This window comes from Macaca nemestrina, chromosome 1 (assembly GCF_043159975.1).
Source record: "Macaca nemestrina isolate mMacNem1 chromosome 1, mMacNem.hap1, whole genome shotgun sequence".
Classification (NCBI taxonomy): domain Eukaryota; kingdom Metazoa; phylum Chordata; class Mammalia; order Primates; family Cercopithecidae; genus Macaca; species Macaca nemestrina.
Genome location: NC_092125.1, coordinates 106,676,204 through 106,690,511, shown reverse-complemented (window position 1 = coordinate 106,690,511; position 14,308 = coordinate 106,676,204). Strand labels below are relative to the sequence as shown.

Here is a 14,308-nt window from a genome sequence, read left to right as displayed (position 1 = left end):
TAAATAAATAAAAATAAAATAAAAAATAAAACCAATAAAAGAGAATCAATTGTTGTACCCAATCCAAAACACACATTTCAAGCAACACTGAATTCAGTGATGGAAAAGCCTAATAATTCTAATAATTCAATAGGAATGAAAAGAAACACTCACTTTGATGTAGTTAACAGAAGAGGTTAAAGACATGAAATGCAAACAAAAGCAATGTGGGCCTAACCATGAAACATGTGCTTTATTGGGGAGAAGCAAAAGAATAAACACACTTGTTCTCGGGATAGGAACCACCATCTACATCACAGACAGCAAGGCGAGATTAGGCAATGATCTGGCTGCTCATCTTCCAACAACATGATATCAGCTTTCAGAACTAAGCCTTTTCTCTGTCAGCTCTCAAGCCAGGCAGAGGTTAGGGAAGATGCAGCCTCTCACCACAGCTGAAGGGAAGATGATGGAGTGCTGGGACTAAGAAGAGCCACTGGATCTTGTTGTTTCATGGTCCTGATGAATTCTAGTGATGTTACTTGCTCCTGGGTGGATACTTCTGCTGGCAGGGTGGGTATGGTTGCACAGGAGGGCATTTATCCTGGCATGGTGGAGGTGGGCAATGCTCAGGTGGACAAGGAGGAGGCATGTAAGGCTCAGGGCACTTCGGAGGTGGACAAGGCTCTGGGCACTTTGGCGTGGGGCACACAGGAGGTGGCTGGCAGGGCTGCTTGCACTGCTGCTGCTGGTAAGACATCTCTCCTCAGTCTCAGAGAATCTGAAAGATACACAAGCAACAGTGCTCATAAGAGAGATAGTCCTGTTGGTGGAGCAATTAGCTAGAACATCAAATCTCCAGTATCTAAGGACTAACTCTGATCCCTAATACAGTCTTTATGACTTTATGTTGCTTCTTCACACTTCACTTTTAGGACCTCTTACCCTCAGTTCTTCAGTCTTTCTGGCTGTTCTCTCATTCTACCTTTTTCTGAAAATAAAATTGCCTATGAGACAGCAACAAGTGTTGTCTGAATACAAACACTATCTGAAGAAGAAAAACTCAGATATTGAAATTCTAGCCAATACCAAATAAATCTGTACTTTTATTTCCATGAGGCCCTCGTTACCAGTTTTAATGAGCTGACTGTGGTGCTGAGCCATGAGTTTTTGAAGAGAATTGCAAAAACTTGTGCCCTTCACCCAAGGAGATTGCACTCCAAGAAGATGTATTTGGAACAGATGTGAAGCAGGAGACAGAACAGCATCTTGTGTCTCTCACTCTCCTTTAGTTTAAGATTTTGTTTATTTGACTCCAGGTTCCTCATCACCTTCATGTTTATCTACCAAATACCAGCTAAAATTTACCTTCAAGACCTCATTATCTTCTTTTTCCTATCCATGAGGATAAATTGGTTAAAACAAATAGGCATTTCTGTCCCCAAGTTAAACCCTAACACCAGCCAAGTGCGAGAAAGGCTTCTAAGATTTGTACTCACCAGAGTCTCCAAAGATCTACAACTGAATGTCAAGAAGATAGCCTGTGTGGTGGAGAGTCTTTTTATAAGGGGCAGGCAGCCCTACACAGGGAACAGCCTAGGACTAGCATGATGTGCTTATTTCCCAACCAACATACCACCTACATGCAATCCATGCTGGTGTCACAAAATTTCCTAGTCCATGATCCTCCCCAGCAGGATAAGTGCACAGTGATTCACTTGGGACATTATCTCAGGTTCCTCATGCCAGTGGCAATTGTAGAATGTGACAAATTGTCTGACAACTGTGGTGCTTTCCTATAATTAGAGATGGTGCTTCTCCTACTTCCCAGCTTCCAAAGTGTCTTTTATGTGAAACTACTCCCATTCAATTTCACATGCCCAGTATCCAGCTGTGTTCTCTTTAGTAGAGACCAGTATGTGTTGATCCTGCAGCCTGGCTATATCCTAACCCTCAACTGCAGTTTTTCTTTACAACTAACTTCCCCTTTTATCATGGCCTATTGATCCTTAGGCTTTTCTTGACAATTAATTGACTTGAACAGGGCCACAAAATCATATATCAGCTTCCTAGATGCTGACAGCCCCACCCTGGGTGTGTTCCGACATGGTATTAATGGGCTTGAACAAGGCAACACCATCCCTCAGTTTCCTAGGCCATGAGAGCCATGTTGGGGACCCTCATTAAAGCTTCACGTTTGCAGATTTACACACTAACCTCATCTCTATGGCCCTTGTAACTATGAGCAACCTGTGGTCTACTAGAAACCCAAACTCATCTTCTCCCATTTTCTTCCAAACTGACTTAATGTATGTGCTGCATCCATTTTGAAGCTTTTCCACTCATACTCTTTAAATATTGTGTGTTACTTTCTCCTACAAGTTAATTCAATTTACTCCTTCACAATTTCTCTCTTTTGAAATGAATTTAGTAGGATTTCAGCCTTTCTTTGCATGTTCAAGGAATGAAGTTCTGTAAAGCTATTTATCCCGCCATTTACTTCATGGATATTTTTACCTAAATAAGTAAAATATGGCTGGCACGGATCCCACGGATAATTTCTTAGTATAGCTTATTTAACCATATTAACACTTCAGCTAGTATTACTCACTGTCCCAACTTGGAGAAAACTTGAGTACCTTGGTTATGCATACATCTACAGCAACCACTACTGTGTGACATTAAATATTTCCTAACCTCCTTGAAACACAGTTTACACAGCTGTAAAACAAAAATAAAAAATATACCTACCACAAAAGTCTCCTGCAAAAACTCAAAGGGGGGCCTAAAATTATGCACATTACATAGTGGGTCTTCTAAGAAATATAAACTCTAAAATGAAGAAGAAATAAGAATAACTAATAACTAATCATAACTAACCAATAATTTCGAACATGTCAAAAAAGATGATAAAGAATGCTATTGTTTGGAGTAAGGCCTATTCAGTGAAGAACCTTGCCCTGCATCCCCCGTTCTTCCAGCTGTAGTCACTACTAATTAGACGGCATGGGTACCATAGCACCTGCAGGGTCAGCACCTTGTTTTCCGGAGAAACCTCCTCTCACTATCTGAGGGAAGATTTCATGCCTTGTTCTCTTTACCTAGAATAATGCTGTGTTGTATCTGCAATGTTTCAAACTTGATTGGGTTGGTACAATAGAGAAACAGAAACAAACTGAGGACCTAACATGGGAATTTGAAGAGGTAGGAACGTCTTTGAGTTGAGTCCTACTATTAAATTCTTTCTCAGCATCTCAGAGGAACAACATGAGTCTAGTCATCCCTCCCTAGTACTCTGAAACCAAACAATTGAGTCATCTAAGTTACTATCAGGAAACTGACACACTTCAGGGATGCCAGAAGGAACAGGGATGCTCCTGGGATGGGTGAGGCACTTTCACAGCATTCTTTCTCATGTTGAAATCCTAGAAACTATAGCTAATGCATGCTGAAGAATTAGCTAAGGATTACGTGACTTAAAACAGTTCTATCAACACAATTTTAGACCTACTTTTTTTGTCTCATGAATTACTAATAGATTCCAAAGTTATTTTTACCAATAAATTATTTGGTTTCTCAATTATGCTTGATAAACTGATGGAGGATTGGGCTTTTTAAAGAAAAGAATACTTAATGAGATTTTCCAGCTTCACAAAGAAGAATAATTTTTTTGTATGAAGAGAAAATAGCTAAAGGACAGATGATCCTCATTTTTCACATATAATGGGTACTTGAAGCACTCTGTGCAAATTAAATCTCTGAAACTCACGTAGTCTCTACATGAAGGTTTGCTAGAGTTTACTTATAAACTAGTAACAGTGGTTATCTCAGGAGAATAGTTAAGTATCTAGGGGATAGGAGTGGGGAAGAGACTAACTTTTCAGTGCATGACCATTTTCTTCTCTTTTGAATTTTGGTATCATGTTTATTTTTTGCTTATTCAAAATATTTAAATATTTAAATGTTCAAAGATATTTTTAAATTGAAATAAATAAATCTGTGAGTAAATACTATGTTAGCAAATTGGCATGGTATAAACACAATGATTGAGTTAAGTCCTAATTAGGTATGTAACTTTGAGCAATTTTCTTAACATTTCTGCAATTCTCAGCTTCCTCATTGAGAAATGGTAATAATAATACTTCTCTGATGGATGTTTTCATAAGGTAAAAATAAAATAAATTAAATAGTAAGCCTAGTAAAACAACTGTGGAAAGCTGGGAATTATGAGGCTGAATTACCTGGTCCCAAAGTTCCTGATTTGCCTAAAGATTTTGGAAAGAAGGACAAAGCTATTTTATGGGAGTCCCAGAAATGAAGAAATGAAGAAGGTAGAGAGGGTAGAAGATAAGGGAGTGGAAAGAAGAGGAAAAGGGAAAGAGAGAGATGATGACATTTCCCAAGGACCATTTGATTTTACTTGATTTAACATTTATAGCCTAGTACTTTATGCTCCAGATAAAATTATTTCCATTTTAATAAATAAATTAAGATATACTGCTACTACAAAATATGTCTTTAAGTTCTTGAGAATATAGAATTAAAAATAATAGAATTAGAAAAGAACAGATGTGGCAAGAGTGAGCGTCCCTGCCTTGCTCATGATCTTAGAGGAAAAGCTTTTAATTTTTCACCCTTGAGTAGATTAGCTGTGGGTTTCTCATATATGGCCCTTATTATGTTGAGATACATTTCCTCTATACCTAATTCATTGACTGTTTTAATCATGAAAAGATGTCATATTTTGTGGAAAGTTTTATCTGTCTCTATTCAGATGATCATACAATTTGTATCCTTTATTCTGTTTTTGTAGTGTATCACATTTATTGATTTGCCTACATTGAATCATTCTGTTTTTTTTAGGAAAGAAGGAAATTTATTGAACCATCCATCCTTGCATCTCAGGGATAAATCCCACATGGTCATGCTGCATTATTCTTTTAATGAACTAGTGAATTAGGTGTGCCAGTATTTTGTTGAAGATTTTTGATTCTATATTCTTCAGGGATGTCGGTCTGTAATTTCTTTATGTAGTGTTCATATCTGGCTTCGGTATCAGGGTAATGCCGTCCTCATACAATGAATTTGGAAGTGATCTCTCCTCAATTTTTGGAAAAGTTTCATAATAATTTATTAATACATTAGTTCTTTAAATGTTTGGTAGAGTTTACTACTGTAGCCATGTGGCCCTGAGTTTTTCTTTTATCACAGTATTTACACTGCTGATTTAATCTCCTTACTCATTATTGGTCTGTCCAGATTTTCTATTTCTTCATTATTCAGTCTCAGTAGGTTGCATGTTTCTAGTAATTTATCAATTTCTTCTAGGTTATCCAATTTATTGCTATATAATTGTTTATAGGTAGTCTCTTAGGATCTTTTTTATATCCATGGCATCAGTTTTCATATCTCCTCTTTCATATTTGATTTTATTAATTTGAATCTTCTCTCCTTTTTTCTTTATTAGTCTAGTTAGAGGTTTGTCAAATGAGTCATCTACAACTGCTGTCTCTTCTGTCCCACATCTCACTAACCCTTCAACCCATGGCAGTCTGGGTTTAGCCCACCATCTACTGAAATTATTCCAACCTTTCTGTCAGATAAACTGAGTCATTCTCCATTTTTATCTTCCTAGACTTCTCTGCTACATGTCACAGTGGCAATCATTCCATCTTTCTCTGAAGTCTCTACTTACTGGTTTTCATAACATCCACTTAATATTCTCCTACTCTTGTGCTTAATCTTTCTCTTCCTTGATCTGAACCTCCTCCTCTAAATGCCAAATGGAGTCCTCTCTTGTTCATTTCAGGGATCTTACCATCATATGCATTCTCTGGTGACAATATCAATTATTCCTATGGTTTCAGTCATCGCAAATCTACTAACTCACACATCTATATTTGCACTCCAGAACTCACTTCAATCTTAAATATCCCCTTGCCCTCTAGATATCTCTGTCCAAATATCCTCAAGAACCAACAAACTGATCATCTTTCCCACAAACTGCTAGAACCTCCAGTGTTCTCTATCCTATACACCAATAATCACCCAGCTACTTGAGTTATCTTGACATTTTCCCCTCTGCTACATGCTACTTATCTAAACACCTCATCCTGACAGTTCAACAGCCTGAGTATCTCTGGAATCCATCTCTCTCCTTCTATGCTGACTGTCATGCCCTAGTTCAGGGCCTCCTCATCTCTTCTTGATTATTAATATAGCTTCCAGATATAGCTGTCTTCCTCGGTCTTGTTTGATTTAAATCCATCTTTCCATTGCCATAAGAGTAATACATTAAAAAGTAAAATCTGACTACATCACTTGCTTGCTTAAAATACTTTAACTTACAAGAGTAAGTTCTAGGCCCATTACATAGTCCTTCCTTCGCCTGTAGCCTCATTCCTTATTACTCCACTTTTTGTACTGTGTGCTATCATGTATCAAACTGTGTAATTTTGCTCACACACCAGTTTTTTCTATCCTCAGTTAATTTATTTACTAACCGGCAATATGCCATATTGTTATTGTTTTACCGGCCTAATGTCCATACAATTCTCTAAAAGCCATCACTTCAATGAAAAGCCTTCCTGGATTCTTCTCATTAGGGCAGGTGCCCCTACCTAAGAGTCCCATAAAACACTCTGAGCTTTGCATTACATGTTTAGTGCAACCCATCTGCATTAAGCGGATTTCCCACCCATACCCTTTTCCCTTGAGCTTGCAAGTGCTTTGAACAGTCGGACTGCAACTTCACCTTCTACACTCGACATGATCCAATACCTGGAACACAGTACATGCTAAATAAATAGTTGTTAAAAAAAAGTAATGATTTTAGTTCCTAAATTTTGTTGACTTACATGTGTCACAACAATCTTGTGAGTTCTGGGGGAAAGAATATGCTATTACCTCTGTGACTAGAAAAAAATAACATTTAGTATCCCACAGAATTACTATGTGATTTCATGATTTTCCAGACATCTCATCTTTCCACTACATTAACCCTGCAAAAATCCACACACATACTTATAGCAATTGGAATTACAGATGATAGAGCCTTGACTATTTAGATTTGGGGCTCCTATATTTGGATACTCCATGACAATTTGTCCCAATGCATGTGATTGCTGAATAACTTTGTAAACACCATGTATCTTACCAGTGGATTACAGAAGGAATTGTCTAAAGAATTTTAAAAGACACTGACATTGCAGAGTTTTTTTAGTTCATGTCTCCTGTGACAGAGGTAGTAGAATATTAAATATTATTTTTATAACATTTGGTAAGAGCAGTACATTTAAATACACGCTGTTTTCTCTATCCCCCCTTACCCTCACCATTCACTGCCCACTGCTGATTAGTAGAGAAGTTTGTTTTGTTATATTGAACCAGATAATGGATAAAGAAGACAACTAAAATAATACCAGAAAGCCTAGACAGAGTCATACTAAAAAGGACAGAAAAGGCAAAAGAGAAGGTTAGGGCAGCTGCCATGCAAAAATGAGTACAAATTTGGGGGAGAGAGGTAAAGAGGATTTTAAGTTATGTTATTGCAATATAATTCCAGTTTGCCATTTGTTAAGTAAACATCAGTATTTAAATTGATTTTCAATTGTTTTTCCTTTTTAGAACTCAGACTAATATTTCTTCTGAATGTCACCCTGTGCATAAGGTCAGAACAAGATTGTTTGGCTTTATTCAAAATGTACAGATCTCCTCAATTTACAGGGTAAACCACATGGTAAATTGAGGAGCTGGGGCTTACTGGCACTGCCCAGCATCACCCAAGAATATCATACCATTTTCTATTGAATGCACAGTACTTTTGCACCATCATAAAATCAAAAACATTGTAAGGAAAACTAGCATAAGTCAGTGATTATCTGTACTTTGTGAATTATCGCTCGGCTTTTAGAACTTAAGGTGCAAGTTTCATATATATCTTTTTTAGATTACATGTAGAATAATCATTAATTTTATTAAGTGTGATGATCATCTTGTGGCTATTTTAAGATATCTGTTAAAAACACATACTGATAAATTTATAGGTAAAATGATATGATGTTTGAAACTGTAAAATAGTTCAGTGATAAAAAGAACAAATAAAGTATGGGAGAGTAGATGAAGTCAAGAATAACAAATTGTTGATAATTTTTGAAGCTAGGCGATGGATCCAAGAGAGATTATAATACTCTGTTTTATTGAGGTATAATTGATATACAAAAACTTGTGCACACTTAACGTACACATCTGGATGAATCCAGACATATGCATATACCCATGATATCATCACCACAATCAAGATACTAAGCATATCCATCACCTCTAAAAATTTCCCTATGGGTTTTTTGTTGTTGTGTTGTTATGGGTTGGTTTGTTTTGGTTTGGTTTGGTTTGGGTTTGGGTAAGAATACTTAATGTGAAACCTAACCTCTTATATTTTAAAGGGCACAATACCATTGTGTTAGTCCATTCTCACACTGCTTACAAGGATACTACCGAAGACTGGATAATTTATAAAGGAAATGGATTTAATTGACTCACAGTTCCCCATGGCTGGAGGGGGGCCACACTTACAATCATGGCAGAGGGTGAAGAGGAAGCACAGCACATCTTACATGGTGGCAGGAGACAGAGAGGGGGGTGGTGGAGTACTGCCAAACACTTTTAAACAATCAGCTCTCATAAGATCTCACTCATTATCACAAGAACAGCATGGGGGAAGCTGCCCCCGTGATCCAATTACCTCCCAACAGGTCCCTCCCTCAACATGTGGGATTATAATTCAAGATGAGATTTGGGTGGGTACACAGAGATAAACCATATTTTTCTTCCCTTGGTCCCTCCCAAATCTCATGTCCTTTTCACATTTCAAAAACAATCACACCTTCCCAACAGTCCCCCAAAGTCTTAACTCATTTCAGCATTAACTCAAAAGTCCAAGTCCAAAGTCTCATCTGAGACAAGGCAAATTCCTTCCACCTGTGAGCCTGTAAAATCAAAAACAGGTTCGTTACTTCCAAGATACAATGGGGGTACAGGCATTTGGTAAATGTTCCCCTTCCAAATGGGAGAAATTGACCAAAACAAAGGAGCCACAGGCCCCATGCAAGTCTGAAACCTAGCTGGACAGTCATTAAATCTTAAAGCTCCAAAATCCCCTTTTGACTTCAGGTTTCACATCCAAGGCATGCTGATGCAAGGGGTGGGCTTCCATGGCCTTGGGCAGCTCCACTCCTGTGGCTCTGCATGGTACAGCCCCTGCAGCTGCTTTCTTGAGCTGGCATTGAGTGCATGCAGCTTCTCTAAGTGCATGGTGCAAGCTGTCAGTGGATCTACCTTTCTGGAGTCTGAAGGACAGTGGCCCTCTTCTTATAGCTCCACTAGGCAGTGCCCCAGTTGGGACACTGTGTGGGGTCTCCAATCCCACTTTTCCATTCTGCATTGCCCTAGAAGAGGGTCTCCATGAGGGCTCCACCCCTGCAGCAGACTTCTGCCTGGACATTCAGGCATTCCCATACATCCTCTGAAATCTAGGCATAGGTTCCCAAAGCTTGACACTTGTCTTCTGCATGCCCACAGACCCAACACCATGTGGAAGCTGCCAAGGCTTCAGACTTGCACCCATTGAAGGAAGCCATAGCCAGGGCTGCACTTTGGGATATTTTAGCCATGGCTGGATCTGGAGTGGCTGGGACACAGGGTACCAAGTTGCAAGGCTGCACTGAGCAGTGGGGCCCTGAGCCTGGCCCATGAAACAATTTTTCCCCTCTAGGCCTCTGGGCCTATGATGGAAGGGGCTGCCACGAAGATCTCTGAAATACTTTGGAGACATTTCCCCATTGTCTTGGTGATTAACATTCCTTTCCTGGTTACTTACGCAAATTTCTGCAGCAGTCTTGAATTTATCCCCAGAAAAGGGATTTTTATTTTCTACCTCATGGTCAGGCTGCAAATTTTCCAAAGCATTATGTTCTGCTTCTCCTTCGAGCCTAAGTTCGAATTTTGAATCATATCTTTGTGAATGTATGTGACTGTATGCTTTCAGAAACAACCAGGTCACCTCTTGAATTTTTTGCTGCTTAGAAATCTCTTCCACCAAATACCCTAAATCATCTCTTTCAAGTTCAGAGCACCACATATCTCTAGGGCAGAGGCAAAATGCCACCAGTCTCTTTGCTAAAACATAGCAGCAGTGACCTTTACTCCAGTTCCCAATAAATTCCTCACCTCCATCTGAGAACAACTCAGCCTGAACTTCATTGTCCATATCACTATCAGCATTTTGATTAAAACCACTCAGCAAGTCTCTAGGAAATTCCAAATTTTCCCACATCTTCCTGTCTTCTTCTGAGCCCTCCAAACTGTTACAACCTCTGCCCATTATCCACATCCAAGGTCATTTTCACATTTTTAGTTATCTTTACAGCAGTACCCATTCTGCTGGTACCAATTCTCTGTATTAGTTTGTTCTCACACTGCTGTAAAGATACTACCTGAAACCGGGTAAAAAGAAAGCAGGTTTAATTGACTCACAGTTTTGCATGGCTGGGGAGGCCTCAGGAAACTTACAATCATGGTAGAAGGCAAAGGGGAAGCAAGGCATGTCTTACATGGTGGCAGAAGAGAGAGAGAAGTTGGGGGGAACTGCCAAACACTTTTAAGCCATCAGATCTCATAAGAACTCACACACCATCACAAGAACAGCATGGGGGAAATTGCCTCCATGATCCAATCACCTCCCAGCAGGTCCCTCCCTTGAAATGTGGTGATTACAATTTGAAATGAGATTTGAGTGGGTACACAGAGACAAACCATATCAACCATATAGTTAACCATAGGTATTATATTGCACAGCAGGTCTCTAGAATTTATTTATCTTATATAACTGAAACCTTATACTCACTGAAAAACAAATTTTCTATTTCCTTCTACCCCAGCCCCAGCAACCACCATTCTTTCCTCTGCTTCCATAGGTCTGGATATTTTAGAAACTTCACATAAGTAGAATCATGCAGTATTTTTCCTTCTACATGACTGGCTTATCTCACTTAGCATAATATCGTCAAGGATCAACCATGTTTTTGCAAATGACAGGATTTCCTTCTTTTCTAAGGTTCAATAATATTACATTGTATGTATATACCACAATTTTTCAATTCATTCATCTGCTCATAGACATTTAGATTGTTTCCATATCTTGGCTATTGTGAATAATGCTGCAATGAACATTAGAATGCAGCTATCTCTTAGAGATCTTGATATTCACTATTTAAGATATATCCTCATAAATGGAATTGCTGAATTATTTTTAATTTTTTGAGGAAACCGCATACTGTTTTCCATAGTGTTTGCACCATTCTTCATTCACGCCAACAGTGCATAAGTGTTCCAATTTCTCCACATCCTCATCAACACTTCATATCATTCGTTTTTTGGATTTTTTAATAATAGTCATCCTAACACATATGAAGTCAGATCTCATTGTGGTTTTTGCTCTTCATTTCCCTGGTGATTACTGATATTGAGCATTTTTTCATATACATGTTGGCCATTTGTATTTCTTCACTGGAGAAATGCCTATTCAGGTACTTTGCCCACTTTTTAATAAGGTTATTTGTTTTCTTGCCTTTGAGTTGTTTGAGTTCCTTGTATATTTTGGATATCAACCCCTTATCAGATGTATGGTTTGCAAATATTTTCTCTCAATCTGTATGATGACTTTTCACTCTGTTGATTCTTTCATTTTCTGTCAAGAGGTTTTTAGTTTGACACAGCCCCACTTTTCTATTTTTTTATTTCATTGCCTGTGATTTTCATGTAAGTTTCATCTATAACTTGCATTAAATAATTACCCTAGACTCACCTAAGAGTCCCAGCCTGCCATTAGCTGGGCTGTTGGAACTCTGGAGCAAAGAAATGAGAATGATCATATATAAACTGTGAATAATCTTAGAAATCAGATGGACAAAAATTACAAAGACTACTCTAGAATTAGAAATATATCCTCAGGTCATATGCAGATTTTTAGAATCTTCTCATAAAAAAGAAAATGGGTTTCAAATAATGGTAATTGACCTTTCTAAATTGACAATGTCTAAAATCTCCTTCGTAAAATTAGAAGACAGAAAGCTGCATTTCAACCATCTCCATGATACCAATAGGGGGTTTGTTGCTGTTGTTGTTATTGTTGTTGTTATTTAACTTTAATTTTAAGTTCAGGGGTACATGTGTAGGTTTGTTATATGGGTAAACTTCTGTCATGGGGGTTTGTTGTACAGATTATTTCATCACCCAGATATTAAGCCTAGTATCCATTAGTTATTTTTCCTGATCCTCTCCTCCCCACCTCCTTCCTCTGATAGGCCCAACTGTGTGTTGTTCCACTCTGAGTGTCCCTGTGTTCTCATCATTTAGCTCTCACTTATAAATGAGAACATGTGGTATTTGATTTTCTGTTCCTGAATTACTATGCTAAGGATAATGGCCCATAGCTCCATCCATGTTCCTGCAAAGCACATGACCTCATTCTGTTTTGTGGCTACATAGTATTCCATGGTGAATACCAATTATTTTCAGGAATACATGTCCTCTGTTGAATGGAACAGGGAGCTACCTAGAATAACCCAAACACTCTGCCCTTCTGCTATGCCTGAGCCAGGACATTCTTGAGGCTCCATTACTGCTATGGGTCCCACCATTAAACAGCAAGTTAGTGTATCAGGGCTGGGGAAACAGACAGAATCACAGTTAAATTAGCCCACTGAAATGGTGTGGGCCCAAGACCCTGGACTTAGAATTGCTTGGTGACCAGAGAGAAAGTGAGGGACCACAGGGTCCTAAAGCAGGACACATCATGGACTGGGAACCTCAAACTACATGGCCTGACCACCTCAGACTTCCAGCTCAGATCAGATATTATGTCTTCCAGGAATCCTCTCCCAACCACAGCCAATCTGTGCATCTTTATCATTGTACTTGCCAACATAATATTTTAATTTTCTATGTGTCTTTATATTTTATACAAGATAGTATGAGCCCCTTAGGGCAGGGATAGTGTCTTAGTAAATCTCAGGTCCCCAGTGCCTATGAGAGAGCATGCTACATAATTGGGGTTAAACAGATATTATCAAACAAGTAAATAAATATTAGTTCTAATGCCTAAAATGACAATAAAGAATCTTCTCTCATGATTAGCAGATCCAGTGATACTAATGGTAGAAGCAAAACCAGTTTTTAACCATCCATTCAGTCAATAGTTTTGCTACATAGCAGACACCATTAAAAATGCACAAGATGAAGATAAGAGCTGTTCATGACCCTAATCTTGAAGAATATACAGTGCATTGTGACAGAGAAGACTTGCTTCCAGATGATCATAACATGGAAAATGTGGAACTGGAAAGGAAGCATTCTTTTTAGAACTGTGCATGGATTGAGTGTGACTTTGTGTGCACATGTGATTGAAAAAAATGGAGCTGAGGGATCAGCTGACAAAGTATCTCATGGGTGAGGTTGTGTTTCATAAAATAAAGTATGGTTGTTTAAACATTCCAAAAAGAAGGCCATCTATGCCAAAAGCACATGATTTTCTAAACATCTCATCTTTCCACTACATTAGCCCTGCCAAACATCACACACCTCCCTATAGCAATTGGAATTATAGGTGATAGAGACTTGACTATATTTGGGGCTCCTATATTTGGGGACACATAAGAAGAGAGTAAGAGGTCTTCAAAACGTTAGCTGCAGAGCAGTGTATACCAATTCCAAAGCAAGTTTCAAAGCAAGAGAGGTGTGTCATCTTCTTTTTGGAGCCTAAAATGCAGCCCTCAAATCCTCCGAACCTTGGCATTTCTGTCCTCAGCTCAGTCTTTCCTACTCACCTTGTCCCTCTGACTGTTCTCTTCCTTTCCCAAATCTTCACCCCATCCATATACCTTCTGTGCACTGCATCTGTGTCTCAGCCCTGTTGGGAGACCATAGGAATGATATTCCTAAACAGTCAGTTAACATTTCAACCTAGATTATCACAGTTCTTGATCACAGTGTATCCAAAACAAAACCCATCCCATTCTTCATAACCTTGCTGCTCTTCTGGAAGACCAAAACTCTATATCAACATCACCTATTCTGTCTTCCAAAGTCTAAGATTTTGAGTCATCTAAAATAACCTCACATTTCTCAATCCTCACCAAATGGTATCAATACCATTTCATGCTAATATATAGTAATATCAACAATAGGAATACAATTAGAGAACTTTCTAATCTCATTAACAGAGTTAGTTCAATCTTTTATATAATTTATCTTACATTGAGTTGTGAAATAT

At 38.5% G+C, this 14,308-nt stretch overlaps 1 protein-coding gene across 2 annotated transcripts in view; it reads right to left on the bottom strand.

Moving 5' to 3' along the window:
- Positions 1 to 213: 213 nt before the first annotated feature.
- LOC105497922 (small proline rich protein 2G) overlaps positions 214 to 14,308 on the bottom strand; it is a 121,352-nt gene continuing 107,257 nt past the window's right edge. Inside the window, exons 1-2 of one of the 2 annotated variants that reach the window (XM_011769456.2) lie at positions 13,863 to 13,948; positions 214 to 760 (exon numbers count right to left, since the gene is read on the bottom strand). In XM_011769456.2, coding sequence (XP_011767758.1) covers positions 518 to 739 — 222 coding nt within the window. In that variant the 5' untranslated portion in view covers positions 740 to 760; positions 13,863 to 13,948 and the 3' untranslated portion in view covers positions 214 to 517. Of the gene's footprint in view, positions 761 to 13,862; positions 13,949 to 14,308 lie in introns of those variants that run through there. The other variant, XM_011769455.2, reaches the window with a different exon arrangement.